Source organism: Globicephala melas, chromosome 7, assembly GCF_963455315.2.
Source record: "Globicephala melas chromosome 7, mGloMel1.2, whole genome shotgun sequence".
NCBI lineage: Eukaryota > Metazoa > Chordata > Mammalia > Artiodactyla > Delphinidae > Globicephala > Globicephala melas.
Genome location: NC_083320.1, coordinates 111,901,023 through 111,921,216, shown reverse-complemented (window position 1 = coordinate 111,921,216; position 20,194 = coordinate 111,901,023). Strand labels below are relative to the sequence as shown.

Sequence of the window (20,194 nt, the reverse complement as noted above, 5' to 3'; positions counted from 1 at the left end):
TTATCTGGTGTGTTAGAAGGTGATGAATGTTATAAGGAAAAAATTAGTGTAAGGTAAGGGAATTGGGTATGGTAGGGGATGACCTGGGTGGCAAATTTAAATGGGGCACTAAGGGTGGGCCTCACTTGGAAGGAGACCACTCTGAGCAAAGACTTGATAGAAGTTACGAGCATTCCAGACAGTGCTGGCAGGCAAAATACAGGATACACAGTCACATTTGAACTTCAAGTAAGCAATGAGTAATTTTTTCATGTAAGTATGTCCCATGCAGTATTTAGACATAGTTATATCAACATTATTTGTTTATCTGAAATGAAAACTTAACTGGGCATCTTGTATTTTTGTTTGCTAAATCAGGCAATCTGACACCAGGCAGAGAAAATAGCCCATGCAAAGGCCATAAGAAAGGAGTGTGCCAAGGAAAAGCAAAGGCCAGGGTGGCTGACTTCATGCAGGTGGGGATGGGGTGGGGATGCGGTGGGCATGTGGGCTCCTGAGGCCTGGCAGGGACACCATGGGGTTGTGGCTTCAACAGGAATAAGATGGGCAGCTGCTGCAGGTTTGAGGGCAGAGGGGTCTTAAACTACCCTACTTGTTAACAGGATCACTCTGGTTGCTGAGTGAGACTAGACTGTAGGGGAGAAAGGGAGGAAGCAGGATGACCTCTGGGTGACCTCTGGAAAAGGGACTGTATGCGCAGAAAGGTGGGTGGTCAAGATTCCTTAGCTTTTCTGTACTTCCAAAGAATATTTTAAATTTAAGAATAAAGAAAAGGAAGACACTGGGGTTGTTTGTGATTTCATGGGCAATTGTCTGGTCTGTCTCAAATTAGATGGTAAGCTCCTTTAGACAGAGACCAAAATCTCCTCTCCGGGAGTCTGCAAACACTTTTTATAAAGAGCTAGGTAGTAAATCTTTTTTAGGCTTGACAGACCAAGAGGCAAAAATCGAAGATATTAAGTATATACTTACATGACAAGAGAGAAGACAAATTCGCACCAGATTTTACTGACAAAATTTGAAATATAACTTAGCATGATGTTTTGTGATACGGGAACACTAGCGAAAAGAATGGAAGTATTTGGGGGATAACATTTTGCTTAGTTGGGGTTCAGGGTTCCTGTTTCCTATCATCAAAATTGATTGCAAGTGTTCATCTGTTACTGCTGACCTGTAATGAGATTTTACATATTTTACCTCTGAAAATGTTTTTTTCCACACAGGTAAGTACTGACAAATACTGATCCCTAAAGATATGGTATTGAAAGTATTTATCACTTGGAAGGGCTTTATAGAATTCTGCTAGATTCTCCTCTTGATATTTTAGCCTGTCCTCTTGATATTTTAGCATGACACTGCAGATTAATCACTTCCAATCAAAAGTTACGCCCCTCTATTTGCACAGGTAAATGGACTTTGAAATAAGGACATTTCCTTTGCACTTTCACTGAAGTCCAAAAAAACCTTGTTAGAACTGTAGTTGCAGCTCAGAACATATGCCCACACAAATTTGTATGGGTTTTAATTTTTGACAGCGCAGGAGGTATGTAAAGCAACTTGCCTTTACTTGTGATTTAAACATTAGCTGTTGTCTAATTGACTTTACTACGGTATAAGTTTCACACATAAGCTCTATTTTGCCCTATAGTTTTAGGTTGATTTCATAAGAAACATCAAATCTGTAGCCAAAGCTAATTTCTTAATTCAACCAATGTTTTATAATAGTGATTGAGGGTGATTCTTCTTATTCAGAAAAAAATTCCATTTCAGTCTTGAGCTCAAAAAATATTGCAATAACGCTTTACATCTGCTAATCTATTGAATTGCTATGTGGTTGAGCAAGATAGGATATTCAGCTTCTACTGGTTAATAACACATGATAGATTCCAATATTTTCTGCAAAGTACCTGCTGTTGAATAATAAAATGAACAACCATTTGCTTTAAAGGGTTTACATTTTCAGAAGCTTTGTAAATTTGTCCAACTAAGCCTTTTTCTGCTCCACAAGTGTTTTTACCATCATCAACTGTAAAACATCTTAACGGTTTCCATCAGGTTGTACTGAATTTTTGTTTTCTGAACCTCTTTGAAAATGTCCCTGCTCCACACACACACACTAGTTACAGCCTAATTCTTCAGGCGCTTCAAACTCAGTATTGGTTTCTCAAATAAACAGCACCAGGCTTATCAAGCAACACCATTAGTCTTATCAAGGGCCAAAGAATACCACTGGAAAACATTTGCCTTTTTTTAATTGTCTGTTATTGTTGCTCCCAATGTCAACGCTTCAAGAAACTGTTACAGCTGAAAGATCAATAGTCTTAAAAAAGTTTATTTTCAGCTACTGAAATAAATCAGTTTAATTAACTCACCATCAGTAAATGACTTTTCTTGTCCAACACTTGGAAACTTACTTTAGTTGCAGCCTCATTTTTATTTTTGTGAAGAAATTCTGCTATGATGAACTATTTCATTTAAACTTTTCCAATTTTTCTGGTCATTATCTTCCTGGAAGTTGGGAATGTTGTGGTGAGTGCTTAGTCTGGTAAGGTCAACACTTACTTTATTAAAATTTTTAGTGCAGTTGCTGTTGCGTAATAAACACAATGTTTTGCCATTTAATTGGATAACAAAATAATCCACGCTTCAGTGTGCCTTAAAAATAAAACATGAAGTCCACTTTTCTTTGTTTTGACATGATAGGCAAGTATCAATAATAAAAGTAAATATAATGTCACAGTACATGGCACAGGGACAGATGTCTAGTTATAACCGAGTTGATGTAATTCTGAGTGCACCAGACAGCTGTTCAAAGTGAAGAGAGTGATCCATCCCATCTCTGTCTCAGTTACCCAACTCTGGGCAGTCGGTCGTGCTGAAGCAGCCAGAGACAGCGCGTAAATGATGGAGTATGGCTGCTTGGAGCAGCCTGCGTGTGCAGTAAGGAAGGCTCGCCTTCCTCCTCTGTGCCAACCACTCACACCCACACCAGCATTTACTTGTTGACTTTTTAATTATGGCCATCTGACTGTGAAGTGATACCTCATTGTAGTTTTGATTTGCATTTCTTTAATAATTAGCAATGTTGAGCATCTTTTCTCATGCCTGTTGGCCATCTGTGTCTTCTTTGGAGAAATGTCTATTCAGGTCTTCTGCCCATTTTTTGATTGGGTTGTTTGTTTTTTAAATATTGAGTTGTATGGACTGTTTTTATATTTTGGAGATTAAGCCCTTGTCAGTCACATCATTTGCAAATATTTTCTCCCGGTCCATAGGTTGTCTTTTCATTTTGTTTATGGTTTCCTTTGCTGTGCAGAAGCTTATAAGTTTGATTAGGTCCCATTTGTTTAGGTTTGCTTTTATTTCTTTTGCCTTGGGAGACTGACCTAAGAAAACGTTGCTATGATTTATGTCAGAGAATGTTTTGCCTATGTTTTCTTCTAGGAGTTTTTACGGTGTCACGTCTTATATTTGTCTTTAAGTCATTTTGAGTTTATTTTTGTGTATGGTGTGAGGGAGTGTTCTAACTTCATTGATTTACCTGAGACTGTCCAGCTTTCCCAACACCACTTAATGAAGAGACTGTCTTTTCTCCATTGTATTTTCTTGCCTCCTTTGTTGAAGATCAGCCATTATTCCTTGGAGTCCTTTTTCAGCCTCACTCTCTTTGTCCTCTCTTTCTACAAGTCCAACGACATGAATGTTAGATCTTTGGTCATAGTCTCACAGGTCCCTGAGGCCTTGTTCACTTTTTTTTCACTCTATTTTCTATTGGCCAGATTGGGGAATTTCTACTGTTCTATCTTCAAGCTCACTGATTCTTTCCTCTATCATCTCTAGTCCAATATTAAGCCCATCTATTGAGCTTTTTATTTTGGTTATTGTATTTTTCAATTCTAAAATTTTCCTTTGGTTCTTCTTTATAACTGATTTTCCATTTTTTTATTTACGTCAATCATGTTGATAACTCCTCCTTGAAATATTTTTATGACTCCTTTTATATCCTTGTCAGATAATTCTAAAATCTATGTCATCTTGGTGTTGGCATTTGTTGTCCTTTCTCATTCAGGTTGAGATTTTCATAGTTTTTGGAATGACTAGTGACTTTTCATTGAAATCTGGACATTGTGGGTATTATGTTATGAGACTCTGAGACTTTTTACGTCTTGTGTTTTAGTTGGCCTCCTGACAGCACTCCAGTGGTGCCACCTCCTTACTGCCAGATCAGGGGGGTGGAGGTAGGGGTGAATTCTATGTTCCCGTTGACCTCCTGCCAATGTCAAGACACAAATTAAATTAACGCTCACCATCTTTTCTTTAATTTCTGAAAATTGATCCAGTGGATAGAAGGAAACTATATAATTTTCAAGAGTAATAGGCTAGTTGTACTGAAGTTATTCCAAGCTTTAATAGTAAATTTATCAGAAGTCTTTCCAAGCTTTGTGAAAGTGTCAGAGCACTAATTGTGCTGCCAGGAACCACAGTGGGCCCGCTGTAGCCAGGCAGGGCACACTGTGGCCTCAGGATGTGTCAGACTCATCTTTCTGAAGCAAAAGACCTTTTCTGAAACAAGAGCAAAGAGGCATGAGAATTGGCTTATTTTAATTCTTTCAAGAGACGCTGAAAGTTAGGACTTCAATATGGCAGAAAGTTGTTAAAATATAAGGACATAAACTTGGACCTAGATGCAAGTGTATGATCCAACTACCTAAAACAAATAAAAACTTGGTAATGTGAACCAAAATAGAAAAAGTGCATAACAGTGTTAGCAGTGCTAGTCTTTGTAGGAAGGCATATCTGTCCTTTGACTATTCTCCTCCAACTGTGCTGTGAGGTACACGGATATTTTTATAATGAGAAAGATATGATAACTTGTACATTTGAAATCCACAACACAGTGTGTAGCTTGGTGTAAAGAAATGCTCAGGTCTCACAAGAAGTGAGAGAGAAGAGGTGAAGAGGCCTGATCTGAAGTATACTGGTCCCAGTGGTAAGAGACAGGCTTGTGAGATTTGCATTCCACTCCTCCACATCACTGCACTATTTTTAAAGAAAAGCCTTTTATTTTTTAATTAAAATAATATATGTTCATTTTTTAAATTACACAATAGAAGTGTGTAAAGTGAATAGTGAAAATTCCCTTCTCCCTCACACAATCACTTACCTCCCCAGTGAACCAGTTTTTCCACCCATGGAATAGTGTAAAATAGACACTTTCAAATCTTTTAGTAGGAAAGCCATTTCTATCAAATAAAAATTTAAATCGGCCACCCAACATCTAAAAGATAAATTGGGGAGCTCTATGACCCCTCCACCCCCACTTGATGGTGTCAGAAAGACCTTGGAGAACATAGCGCTCACTCATCCAATTAGTATGAATTAATTATTGTGGCTTGAATGCACATTCTATAGCAGGCTCCGTGCTATGTGGAAGGGATATACAGAGAACGTCGTGGAGAGTGCCTTCTAGAGGGAGGGACACATAAACAAACAAACAGCTACATACACACATTTCAGCTCATGAGAGCACTCAGGGGAAAAATAAACCTGGTTGAAGGAGACAGGGTGAGATGGGCTGGGCAGTGGCAGCAAGGTGGAAGCTTGCTCTGGGAGGGCCTCTCTAACAGTGATGTTTGAGCAAATACTCAGAGAGTCAAAGCAGCAATTCCACAGACATCTGGGGAGAAGTGTCTCAGGTGGAAAGAACAAGTGCAAAAGCCCTGGTGGGAAAGTTCTCTGCATGTTTGAGGGACAGGCCTGGTGAAGGTGAATTCTGAGAGGAGGCACAGGCACATGATGGTGGGCATTGAAGGCTACTGGAGGGCTTTGGCCTCTACTGCTAGACAGTTGGGACCCACAGGAGAGATTTGAGTTGAAGAGAAATATAATGTGTCTCATATTCTGAAATGAATAATCTGGCCACTGTGTGGGGATCAGTCTACAGGGTGGAGTCAGGGTGAGAGCAGGAGCCTGAGGAGGGCTGGCGCATTACCCAGGTGATGGAAGGTGCTGCTGCCTTACTCAGGCCAAGGGAGCAGTGGAGGAGGCTCTGAAGAGGGGGTAGATTCTGCACAGATTCTCAAGGTGGAATCCATGGTATGTGCCACCAGATTGGATGTGGGGTAACGAGAAAGAGAAGAGTCCGGGATGACTCCAAGGTTTGGGTGTTTCTAAAGTGCTGGTTGGTGAGAAGAGCTGATTGATGCACAGTTCACAGTAGCAGGGCCCAGCACTGAAGCCAACCACCCCCCAACACACACACACATACATCATCCTTTCACATGTCTCTCGCCAACTCTCACTCACCCTCTGACTAATACAAAATACTTAACAGAAAAGAGGCTTGCCACAGCTAAGTCAACAAGTTAGTGAACGGTAAGTCACTCTTTTGTCATTTTTACTTTACGTATGGTGCTATTGACCCTGTTCCTTTTTGCACTCAGTTGATGCATTATCCTTTATTCCTAATCAAGAGAACTAAGTTTTAACTACACAGTTTTCTCCAGCTTTCATTAGATTACTGAAAAAGAATAGAACTCTGGCTCAATGTCTACCTCACTGAGATAAATTTTCTCTGAAAATGGGAAAAAACACTCTAAATAAGAGAATACCCAACTTGAAGTGGCTAAAATAGTAAGGGCACATGCTATTTCCCATAACAAGAAACAGGCAGTTCCAGGATGGTTAATCAGTAGCTTGACCATGTTACCAAACCAAATTCGGGTCTGCTTGCCTGTGTGCAATAAAGCCAATCTACTGACATAGGTTGTGGTGAAAGAAAGGACAGCATTTATTACAAGGTGCTCAACATGGGGCCAAACAAGGAGAACGGGCATCTTACCCTCAAAAGACCTGAACTCCTTGAAGGCTTTCAGGGAAAAGTTTTTAAAGGCAAGGTAAGGGAGAGGGTCAAGGGGTGTGTGATCAGCTTGTAGATTTCTTCTGATTTGTTGGTGGTGAGGTAACAGGGAGGTATTTCAGGAGTTAACAGAAAGTTAACAACTTTCTGATTACAACCCATCTGGGGTCTACTTGCTTGTGGTGAGCATACAGTTAACTTCTCCCACCTGATGGGCGTTTTAGTATCTGTAAAACAACTCAAGGATATGACTCAGAATATTATCCATAGCCCTTGAGGAGGAACTACATGTCCTTGACTTTGTTTAATGGCTAAACTATTATTATTTTGTCCTGCTTGATTTTTTTCCTTTGTTTCTGCATTTTCTAACTTCTTTGATTATATTTTCTCTTTGGAGTTTGGGAAAGGCCTAGGAAGCTAAAGCTTCTCTACAAACCAAAGGTGGAGAAGGTCTTACTTCTTTCCCCAGGAAGACCCCACAGTGTCCTGCTCAGTTTCAACCACAGTTTGGCTGGTTGGCTGGTCTGTGATTTTCTCACAGCCACAGAAGTTCAAGCATTCTTGCACAAAGAAGTCCTGTTTCTTCTGATGCACCTTTTGTTGTAGAAAGAAACTTTCCCAGGGGTCCCCCCTCTAGTTAACTTCTCATCCTGTCTCAGTGGCCAGGTCTTAAACCAATCGTTTTCCAGGGGAGTGGAAATGTGTGTCTCTGTGGCTGGGGAAGGACCAGGGCCAGGGCCATTGGTACCTCAGCAAATCTGCGTTGTTGTCAAGGAAGTAGGAGGAGGCTACTATCACAATTTGTTGCTGTGTTGTTGTCCCAGGTTTTTCTCATCACTCCTCGTATGGTTTCTTCTCACACTGACCCTGGGCGTGGCCATGTGACTTGCTTTGTTCAATGGAGCATTCGCAGTCATGTAGGAAGAGACATGACAAGAGCTTGTGCATTGGGGAAGATCCCTGCTTGCCACTCTTGGGAAGCTTGCAACTACCGCCATGTGAGTAAGCCTGAGCTGGCCTGCTGGAAATCTGGGACCCACTCATTCTCAGTTAGCCAGGACCAAATTTCAGACATGTGCCTGAGGCCATTGTAGACCAACCAGACACCATCTTTCTAGCTGATTATGGTCACATGAGTAGACCAGCAACGAACTGTCTAGCTAAGTCCAGCCCAGCCCCAAATGCTGACCCCCAGAATCATGACCTAATAAATGATTGTTTTCAGCCACTAATCTCTGAAATTGTTTGTTACACAGGTGTAGCTGATTAATACAGTAGGCAGTCATGTATTGGATATATTTGATCGGAATTATTATTCACAGAAGAAGAAACTGTATATAGAAAAAATATATTTGCCTAAAGTTTGGAAATTAATACCTATTAGGAATGTTAGATCTGCTAGCCTTGACTTTCCAAGATGGCAGAGCAGTAGGAGGACATGGAGTTCATCTCTCCCTACAAATGCATAAAGAATACATCTACAAATGGAGCAATTCTCTCGGACCACCTGCTGAACACTGGCAGAGGAGAGGACCTCGGACACCTAAAAGGACAAACGGGATCCCCATGTAGCCAGGTAGGATGAAAGAAAGAAAGGAAAAGGAAGAGGAGAGAAGGCAGGATGGGACTTGCATCCCTGGCAGGGAGCTGAGAGTGAGGAGAGGTTCCTGCATCTGGGGAGGCCCCCTCACTGGTGGATAGAACTACTGGGACAGAAGGGGAGTTTTAGGGGCTCAGAGGAGAGCCCAGTGGCCAGTCTGTGGCAGGCAGGACAGAGTGAGACCTAGACAGATAGTCCTTACCACAGCCTTGTTCACCCCAGCCTGAGAAGGTGTCCACCAGTGCACATGGGGGCTGGGGGCTGGAATGCGGGGTGTGAAAAGCAGACCTGGGGAGGGGCCTGCTGTTGGCTGTGAGAAGATAGCCTAAGGGGACAGGAGTGACAAGTTCCCACAGAAGTGAAACACCACTGTTGTGTGATGCACAGGGGCTGGGGCCACCATTGCAGCCTCTCTGCCCATGTGCCAGTCCCCACCTCTACAGGCACTAGGGAGGGCTCCCACCGGAGCCAGCTTGAGTGCCCCTGCCATCACCTCCTCCACCTCCCCCCAACTCTGACCTGAGCAACCTGCTCACCCTGATTGCTGCCTGATGGGCTTGCATGCCCCAATTGCTACCCAGCACCCTCCCATCTGGCAGCCTGCTTACCCTGATCACCATCTTGGCTCCTTCCTGCCTGGCAGGCTCCTGTGCTCCTGAGCAGACTCCAGTGGGGGGAACACGCGCAGAGGTGGGGCTGAAAGCACAGCTGAGCCCCAGGGGCCACGTGACTGAGGAGGAAGAGAGGAAATCTCTCCTTGTGACTGCACAAACCACGGAGTTACACCTATGCTGACAGCTTCTTAAATTCAGCACCTGCAAAACATCGAAAGGACAAGTGCTCCTGAAGCTGGGACGGGTCTGGCTTTAGCAGCTGTGGACTTTGTGAGCACGTACACACAGTAGTTGGGCCAGGCCAGAGTCTGAGCTGACTCCATAGCTCCCACAGCAGGTCCACATGCTTGCTGCTGCAGTTCTGGGACCTTACCTCAGTGGATCTGCCAGTGGCCTGGTGAAAACAATGCCTGAGAGTCATCAGGGCCAATTGCTGGCATACCCACAGTTAAGGTGGAACCGAGAGCAGTGCCAACACCTGTGTACTTTGTGAGCCTGCACAACAGGTGAAAGGGGATACAACAGCACATTCACAGGTGAAGAGCTCCAGCCGAGGAAAACTCAGTGGCTTCTCTCCCAGTGGGAGTGCTCCAATCCTGCCTACCTCACACCACAGATCAGAAACACAGCTAAGGAACAGATCTGGGGGCCTCTAGGCCAACAACTAGGGAGCAGACCCCACCCCTGAGAGGGCATTGAAAACCACAGAGCAAACCCCCTAACAAGTGGGTAATGGCACAAGTGTCTGGACCAACCTCACCTATCAGAGGGCAGACACCAGAAGCAAGGGGAACTAGGAACCTGCAGCCTGAGGAAAGGAGACCACAAACACAGTAAGTTAGAAAAAATGAGATGACAAAGAAATATGGTGCAGATGAAGGAACAAGATAAAAACCTAAAAGAACAACTAAATGAAGAGAAGATAGGCAATCTACCTGAAAAAGAATTCAGAGTAATGATAGTAAAGATGATCCAAGTTCTTGGGAAATAAATAGAAGCACAAATCAAGAAGACACAAAAAATGCTTAACAAAGAACTAAAAACAAACAGAGGTGAACAATACAATAACTGAAATGAAAAATACACTAGAAGGAATCAATAGCAGAATAGCAGAGGCAGAAGAACAGATAAATGACCTAGAAGACAGAATGGTGGAAATCTCTGCTGCAAAACAAAATAAAGAAAAGAGAATGAAAAGAAACGAGGACAGTGTCAGAAATGCCTGGAACATTAAACACACCAACATTCAAATTATAGGAGTCGCAGAAGAAGAAGAAAAAGAGAAAGGGCCTGAGAAAATATTTGATGAGGTTATAGTCAAAAACATCCCTAACATGGGAAAGAAAATAGTCGCCCAGGTCCAGGAAATGCAGAAGGTCCCATACAGGATAAACCCAAGGAGGAACAGTCAAGACACATACTGATCCAACTAACAAAAATTAAATACAAAGAAAAAATATTAAAAGCAAGAAGGGAAAAGCAACAGATAACATACAAGGGAATGCCCATAAGGTAATCAGCTGATTTTTCAGCAGAAATTCTACAGGCCAGAAGGGAGTAATAGGACATATACAAATTGATGAAAGGGAGAAACCTACAAACAAGAATACTCTACCAGCAAGGCTCTCATTCAGGTTCGATGGAGAAGTCAAAAGCTTTAGAGACAAGCAAAAGCTAAGAGAATTCAGCACCACCAAACCAGCTTTACAACAAATGCTAAAGGAAATTCTCTAGGCATAAAACACAAGAGAAGAGAAAAAAAGAGGAAGGGAAGAAAAAAGACCTACAAAAAGAAACCCCAAACAATTAAGAAAATGGCAATAGGAACCTACATATGGATAATTACCTTAAATGTAAATGGATTAAACGCTCCAACCAAAAGACACAGATTGGCTGAATGGGTACAAAAACAAGACCAGTATATGTGCTCTCTACAAGAGATCCATGTCAGACCTAAGGACACATACAGGATGAAAGTACGGAGATGGAGAAAGGTATTCCAAGCAAAGGGAAATCAAAAGAAAGCTGGAGTAGCAATACTCATATCAGACAAAATAGACTTTAAAATAAAGACTGTTACAAGAAACAAGGAAGGACACTACATAATTGTCAAGGGATCAATTCAAGAAGAAGATGTAACAATTATAAATATATATGCACCCAACATAGAAGCACCTCAATATATAAGGCAAATGCCAACAGCCATAAAAGGGGAAATTGACAGTCACACAATAATAGCAGAGGACTTTAATGTCCCAATTACACCAATGGGAAAATTAATAAGGATAAAAAGCCTTAAATGACACATTAGTCCAGATAGACATAATTAATATCTATAGAACATTCCATCTGAAAGCAGCAGAATACACTTTCTTCCCAAGTGCATACAGAACATTCTCCAGAATAGGTCACATCTTGGGTCACAAATCAAGCCTCAGTAAATTTAAGAAAACTGAAATCATATCAAGCATCTTTTCTGACCACAACGCTATGAGATTAGAAATCAATTACAGGGAGAAAATGTATAAAACACAAACATGTGGAGGCTAAACAATATGTTACTAAATAACTTCACTGAAGAAATCAAAGAGGAAATCAAAAAATACCTAGATACAAATGACGATGAAAACACCATGACCCAAAACCTGTGGGAAGCAGCAAAAGCAGTTCTAAGAGGGAAGTTTATAGAAATACAATCTTACCTCAAGAAACAAGAAAAATCTCAAAGAAACAACCTAATCTTACAGCTAAAGCAATTAGAGAATGAAGAACAAAAATCCCCAACTTTAGTAGAAGGAAAGCAATCATAAAGATCAGAGCAGCAATAAATGAAATAGAGACAAAGAAAACAATAGCAAAGATTAATAAAACTAAAAGCTGGTTCTTTGAGAAGATAAACAAAATTGATAATCCGTTAGCCAGACTCATCAAGAAAAAAAAGGGAGAGGACTCAAATCAATAAAATTAGAAATGAAAAAGGAGAAGTTACAACTGACACCACAGAAATACAAAGGATCATAAGAGACTACTACAAGCAACCATATGCCAATAAAATGGACAACCTAGAAGAAATGCACAAATTCTTAGAAAGGTACAACCTTCCAAAACTGAACCAGGAAGAAATAGAAAACATGAACAGACCAATCACAAGTATTGAAATTTAAACTGTGATTAAAAACAAAAAATCTTCCAACAAACCAAAGTCCAGGACCAGATGGCTTCACAGGCAAATTCTATCAAATATTTACAGAAGAGTTAACACCTACCCTTCTGAAACACCTCCAAAAAAATTGTAGAGGAAGGAACACTCCCAAGCCCATTCTATGAGGCCATGATCACCCTGACACCAAAACCAGACAAAGATATCACAAAAAAAGAAAATTACAGGCCAATATCACTGATGAATGTAGACGCAAAAATCCTCAACAAAATACTAGCAAACTGAATCCAACAGCACATTAAAAGTATCATACACCATGATCAAGTGAGATTTATCCCAGGAATGCAAGGATTCTTCAATATATGCAAATCAATCAATGTGATTCATCACCTCAACAAATTGAAGAATAAAAACCATATGATCATCTCAATAGATGCAGAAAAAACTTTTGACAAAATTCAACAGCATTTATAATAAAAATTCTCCAGAGAGTGGGCATAGAGGGAACCTACCTCAACATATTAAAGGACATATACAACAAACCTACTGCTAACATCATACTCAATAGTGAAAAGCTGAAAGCATTTCCTCTAAGATCAGGAACAAGACAAGGATGTCCACTCTCACCACTATTATTTAACATAGCTTTGGAAGTCCTAGCCATGGCAATCAGAGATGAAAAAGAAGTAAAAGAATCCAAACTGGAAAAGAAGGAGTAAAACTGTCACTATTTGCAGATGACATGATGCTATACATAGAAAATCTTGAAGATGAAATCCAGAAAAAATCCAGAAAACTACTAGAGCTCATCAATGAATTCAGTAAAGCTGCAGAATACAAAATTAATACAAGAATCTGTCACATTTCTATACACTAACAATGTAAGATAGGAAAGAGAAATTAAGGAAACAATCCCATTTACCATCTCATCTAAAGAAATAAAATGCCTAGGAATAAACCTACCTAAGGAGGCAAAACACATGTACTCAGAAAACTGTAAGACACTGATGAAAGTAATTGAAGATGACACAAACAGAAGGAAGGATATACCATGTTCTTGGATTGGAAGAATCAATATTGTTAAAATGACCATACTACCCAAGATAATTGACAGATCAAATGCAAACCCTGTCAAATTACCAATGTCATTTTTCACAGAACTAGAACAAAACAATTTTAAATTTGTATGGAAACACAAAAAACCTGAATAGTCAAAGCAATCCTGAGAAAGAGAAACAGTGCTGGAGGAATCAGGCTCCCAGACTTCAAACTATACTACAAAGCTACAGTAATCAAAACAGTGTGGTACTGGTGAAAAACAAGAAATATTAATCAATGAAACAGGATAGACTGCTCAGCAATAAACCCATGCACCTTTGGTCAATAAATCTAGGACAAAGGAGGCAAGAATATACAATGGGGAAAACATGGTCTTATCAGTAAGTGGTGCTGGGAAAACTGGACAGCTCCATGTAAAAGAATGAAATTTGAACATTTTCTCACATCATATATATATAAATAAACTCAAAATCGATTAAAGACCTAAGTGTATAAATGGACACCATACAACTCCTAGAAGAAAACATACACTCTTTGACATAAGTCTTAGTAATATATTTTTGGATCTGTCTCCTCAGGCAAGGGAAACAAAAGCCAAAACAAACAAGTGGCACCTAATTCAACCTAAAAGCTTTTTTTTTTTTTTTTTTTTTGCGGTACGTGGGCCCCTCACTGTCGTGGCCTCTACCGCTGCGGAGCACAGGCTCTGGACACGCAGGCTTCGCAGCCATGGCTCACAGGCCCAGCCGCTCCGTGGTATGTGGGATCTTCCCACACCGGGGCACGAACCCACGTCCCCTGCATCAGCAGGCGGACTCTCAACCACTGTGCCACCAGGGAAGCCCAACCTAAAAGCTTTTGCACAACTAAGGAAACCCTAAAAAATATCAAAAGCCAACCTACGGAATGGGAGAAGATATCTGCAAATGATATGTCTGATAAGGGGTTAATATCCAAAATATATAAACAGCTCATACATCTCAATATCAAAAACCCAACAATCCAATTAAGAAATGGGCAGAAGACCTGAATAGACAGTCTCCCTAAGAAGACATACAGATGGCTACAGGTACATGAAAAGATGCTCAATATCACTAATCACCAGGGAAATGCAAATCAAAACCACAGTAAGATATCACCTCAGACCTTTCAGAATGTCTACCATGAAAAAGTCTACAAGTAGCAAATATTGGCGAGGATGTGGAGAAAAGAGAACCTTAGTTCACTGTTGGTGGGAATGTAAATTGATGTAAGCACTATGGAAAACTGTATGGAGGTTCCTTAAAAAACAAACAAAAAAAATACAGTTACCATATGATCCTGCAATCCCACTCCTGGGCATATATCTGGAGAAAATTCCAATTTGAAAAGATACGTGCACCCCAATGTTCATAGCAGCACTATTTACAATAGCCAAGACATCAAAGCAACCTAAATGTCCATTGATAGATGAATTTATAAAGAAGATGTGGCACATGTATGCAATGGAATATTACTCAGCCATAAAAAGAGAATGAAATGATGCCATTTGCATCAACGTGGATGGACGTAGAGATTATCATACTAAGTAAGTCAGACAGGGAAAGACAAATATCATATGGTATCACTTATTTTTGGAATCTAAAAAAACATGATACCAATGAACTTATTTCAAAACAGAAATAGGTTCACAGAGATAGAAAACAAAATTATGGTTACCAAAGGGGATAGTGGGGATGAGGGGGACAAATAAATTAGGAGTTTGGGATTAACATACACACACTACTATATATAAAATAGGTAAACAACAAGTACCTACTGTATAGCACAGGGAACTATACTCAGTATCTTGTAATATCCTATAATGGAAAAGAATCTGAAAAAAAGAATATATATATCTCTATATACATATATATATATGTCACTTTGCTTTGCACTTGAAACTAACACAACATATAAAAGGAAGACAATGGAAGAATGGATTAAAATTTTAAAAACATGATCTACCTATAAAAGACTCACAAAGATACAAAGACAAAATAAGTTGAAATTTAAAGGATGCAAAAAAATATTTCACTCAAATAGCAACCAAAGAGAACAGAAGTAGCTATATTATCAGACAAAATAAACTTTAAGGAAAAAATGTGCAAGAGACAAAAAAGGATATTATATATTGATAAAAGTTCAAATTCATGAAGAAGATATAACAAGTCATAAACATACACATATACAACTAACAGCAAGTTCCATGAAGTGAAATTGACAGAACTGAAGGGAGAAATAGACAGTTCTACAATAATAGTTGGACAATGTGATATCCTATTTTCACTAATGGATAGGACAACCAGGCAGATGATCAGTAAGTAAATAGAAGACTTGAACAACTACAAACTAATCAGACCTAAAAGACATATACAGAACACTCTACTCAACAGCAACAGAATACACATTCTTCTCAAGTATATATGGGCCATTCTCCAATGTATATCTCCATACTTAGTACACAAAAAAAACCTTACTACATTTTAAAGATTGAAATCATACAAAGTAGGCTTCCCTGATGGCACGGTGGTTAAGAAACCACCTGCCAATGCAGGGGACATGGGTTTGAGCCCTCGTCCGGGACGATCCCACATGCTGTGGAGCAACTAAGCCCGTGAGCCACAACTACTGAGCCCACGTGCGCACCTAGAGCTGGTGCTCTGCAACAAGAGAAACCACCACAATGAGAAGGAGCCCGCGCACCACAATGAAGAGTAGCCCCCAAGTGCCGCAACTAGAGAAAGCCTGAATGCAGCAATGAAGACCCAACGCAGCCCAAAATAAATAAATTTATTTTAAAATAAAGAGAAATCAAATAAAGTATCTTTCCAAACACAATGGAATGAAACTAAACTGTACTAATAAAAGGAAAACTTAGAAACTCACAAATATGTGGGAAGTAAACAACACACTCAAGCAACTGATGGATGAAAGAGAAGTCACAAAGCAATTTTGAAAATATCTTGAGACAAATGAAAATAGAAACATGTCATACCAAAACATATGGGATGCATCAAAAGCAGTGCTAAGAGGTAAATTTATAGGGGCGAATGTTTACTTTGAAAAAGAAGAAAAATATCAATCCTTCTCAAACTCTCCCAAAATATTGAAGAGGAGGAACATGTCCTAATTTATAATTTGGAGCAACTGTTACCCTGATATCAAGGCCAGAAAAAGACACTAAAAGAAGAGAAAAACTACAGATCAAGATCCCTTATGAATATTAATGCAAAATCCTCAATAAAATACTAGCAAACTGAATTCAACAGCTAACATCCTGTTTAATATAATAAAAGAATAGTACACCATAACCAAGTGGGAGTTATTCCTGTAGTGAAAGGATATTTCAGTGTACAAAAAAAATTTTAAAAAAAATCAATCAATGTAGTATACCATATTAACAGAATGAAAGGAGAAACCACATGACCATCTCAGGGTACTGGGTTCGGTTCCCGGTCAGGGAACTAAGATCCCACAAGCTGCGGGGCACAGCCAAAACAACAACAACAAAAAATTCCCAGAAGAATGGATAAATAAAATGTGGTATACCTGTGCATGTATACATACATACATACATATATATATATGTATATGTGTGTGTGTGTATATATATATATATATATATATATATACACACACACATACACACAATGAAATACTATTCATCCATCAAAAGGAATAAAGTTTTGATACAGGCTACAACATGGATGAACCTGAATAAATTATGCTGCGTGAAATGAGCCAGAAGGAAAAGGACAAATAATGAATGATTCCACTCATATGAAATATCTAGAATTGGCATTATTCATAGAGACAGAAAGTAGATTAGAGGTTACCTGTGGCCAGGTATGCAGGCAATGGGGATTTGTTGCTACATGGGTACAGTTTCTTTTGGGGTAATGAAAATGTTTTGAATTAGTGGTGATGGTCACACAACATTATGAATGTAATACACTTATATATGGTAAAACGGCAAATTTTGCTATGGACTGAATTATGCTATGGTCCCCTGAAAATTTGTATATTGAAGCTGTAACCCCCAATGTGATGGTATCTTGGAAATGGTGTTGGGAAAATTAATAGTCTTGTTCAGGCTTCAGAGACAACAATGGGCCTTTGACTAAACAAAGACCCTGAAAGAAGCTCCATACCGAACTGCTGGACTATGTGCAGGTCAGCTGAATCGGTGAAAGCAGGTTTTGAGAACCAACAGATAAAAAAGGGAGTAAGTCACGAAGCTTCCTGGACCTTGGGAATCTGGCCAGTTCCCAGGGATCAGCGAACATTCTGAAACTTAGACTAAAGTATCAAAGCATTTATGCTAATAGCCAGAGCTGCATATTTGCATGTAAGCTGATGACTACCGGCTTGCAGCTTGGCGTGAAAAGCAGGACTCCTTTGAGCGGCACTCTGAAGTCTCACCCGTTGGATGGATGCACTGACCGGGACCTTCCCAATTGGGACTCCAGATTGCTGCTGTTCCAGGGACTTCCCAGCATTGCTTGGATCTGGATGTAGGTGTTTCCCCAGTTGGTGATGTATGCGCTTTTATCTCTTTCTCTATATATTGCTTGTTCTGCCAACGTGGTGATGCAAATTCTCCCAGGTTGGTGATGTTGCTTGTTTTTCCCAATTTGGTAATGTATGTACATTTATTTTTCTGTCTATATATATATAACTGGTCCTTACACTGTAACTTACTACTAATATAATAAATTTCCTTATTTCTTGCTTATTGATGTGTGGCGTGGTTATTTTGCCGGTGAATCCTCTGAACCTGAAGTTGAAAGCATGTCTTTCAGCAAAACAAATGGGGCCTTTGGGAGGTTCAGATCATGTAATGATGGTGGGACCTTTAAGGTGGGAAGAGACCAGAGAGCTTAGTTCCTGCCCTTCCTTTGTGCCATGTAAGGACACAGTGAGAAGGCAACTGTCTACAAGCCAGGAAGAGAGCCCTCACCAGGAACCGATTCTGTTAGCACCTTGATCTTGGATTTCCCAGCCTCCAGAACTATGAGGAATACATGTCTGGTGTTTAAGCCTTCCAGCCTAAGCCTATGGGGTTTTGTTATAGCAGCCTGAGCTAAGACTTTTGTGTTTATATATATTTTACCACAATTAAAAAAGAAGAAAGAAACCTCAAGTGTATTCCTAAATACAAGCAGCAAAGAGAAAAGTTAAATAACAAAAAACATACCATTTACAATGAAATAAAAATATAAAAATCACCTAGGATTAACCTAAAACTATGACACATTGGCAGGTGGCAGGGACCCCTGCACGCAGTGGTCTTCAGACACTGCACATGCACTCTGCAGGCTGCTTCTCCTAATATGCGTACAGTTCATGTTTTCCAAAAATCTGTCTTAAACTCTGTCTCATTTGCCTCAGTTTTTACATGGGGGGTAATAATGGACTTGGATGAAAAAGCTAATAGCCATTTCTGAGGAATGACAATATGAGTGATTTTTATCTTCTCTTTTGTGTTTTTCTGTACTTCCCAAATTGACTAACATCAGAATACATTTTTCATAATCAGAGAAAAATGACATTGGTTGTTAAATATGTGTAACATATTTAACTTTTCTTTTCTCTGAACTCCCACTTGATCCCTATTGAGGTCTGCCTGAATTCGGGGAAGAGCATCCAGGCTCCCCATCATCTGACCTGCATCAAATGTCTCCACCCACACCCTCTCTTCCTGCCCTTCCACCCTTGTCCCTGCTGTCATTCACCTGAGGCCTCCTTCCCTCCAGCAGTCAGTGCCCTGCCCCTTCCTGTGACCACCTCAATACATGATTTCTGCTCTCTAAATCCCTCCCTTACTGCAGGAGGGGGCAGCGTCTCTCCATCCACTCTCCTCCACTGTGTCCCATAGAAGCCCTCAGCCGGGTTCAGGTGGGCACACAGGAAGGATTTGGAGCAGTAGCTCGGCTCTGACTGCTGGGCACTGCTGTGAGGCACTGTGCAAGTCCTCAACTCTTGAAACCTCATTTTTCGCACCTACAAAATGTAGAAATTAGTATCAATGTCATAACGTTGCAGGAAAGAAAGTGGGGCGCGAGAGGATGGTCACGTGCCAGGTCTCAGGCAAGTCCCTGGGACGGCCACTGAGTGGCTTGGCTTCATGCAGGAAAGAATTCAAAAGCGAGCCACAGTAAAGTGAAAGGTTTATTCAGGAAGAAACACACTCCACAGACAGAGTGGGCCATCTCAGAAGGCAGGGTACGGGGTTGTCAGCTTTTATAGGGCTGCGTAATTTCATAGGCTAATAAGTGGGGGGATTATTCCAACTATTTGGGGGAAGGGGCAGGGATTTCCAGGAATTGGGCCACCGTCCACTTTTTGGTCTTTTATGATCTGCCTGGGAACTTTCATGGCACCTGTGGATGTGTCGTTTAGGATGTTCATGTATTACGATGAGTGTATACTGAGACTCAAGGTCTAGTGGAAGTCAGTCGTCCACCATCTTGGACCTAGTTGGTTCTAACCGGTTTCTGTCATGTCCTCAACGGCTGTCATTCTTTTAAAGGCTGTGCCCTGCCCCCCTCCTATCTCATTAAGGATGTGATGGCAATAAAACAAAGCAATCTGTGTAACTAGTGAGTATAGTATACCTAGTCTACATTAAACACTCAATAATTCTAAAGCAACTTGAATCAAACACAGATTTTAGATCAGATGAACCCAGGTTCAAGGCCCTGCACAGCTATATGTTAGTCATCTATCCCAAAGGTGGTTTCTTAACTTCTTACATCTCAATTTCCTCACTGAAAAGTGGGTATGATAGGGCATTGACTGTTGTGTGGTGCCGTGCACCAGGTGCTGTGCTGAGCGTTTCCATTCTAGGGAGCGCACAGCCAAGGAGGACTTGGACACGT

At 40.5% G+C, this 20,194-nt stretch overlaps 1 protein-coding gene across 1 annotated transcript in view; it reads left to right on the top strand.

Annotated features, from left to right (window-relative positions):
- CFC1 (cryptic, EGF-CFC family member 1) overlaps positions 1 to 20,194 on the top strand; it is a 71,435-nt gene that overhangs the window by 37,641 nt on the left and 13,600 nt on the right. The window contains exon 3 of the mRNA XM_030840412.2: positions 4,178 to 4,238. Coding sequence (XP_030696272.2) covers positions 4,178 to 4,238 — 61 coding nt within the window. The remainder of the gene's footprint in view (positions 1 to 4,177; positions 4,239 to 20,194) is intronic.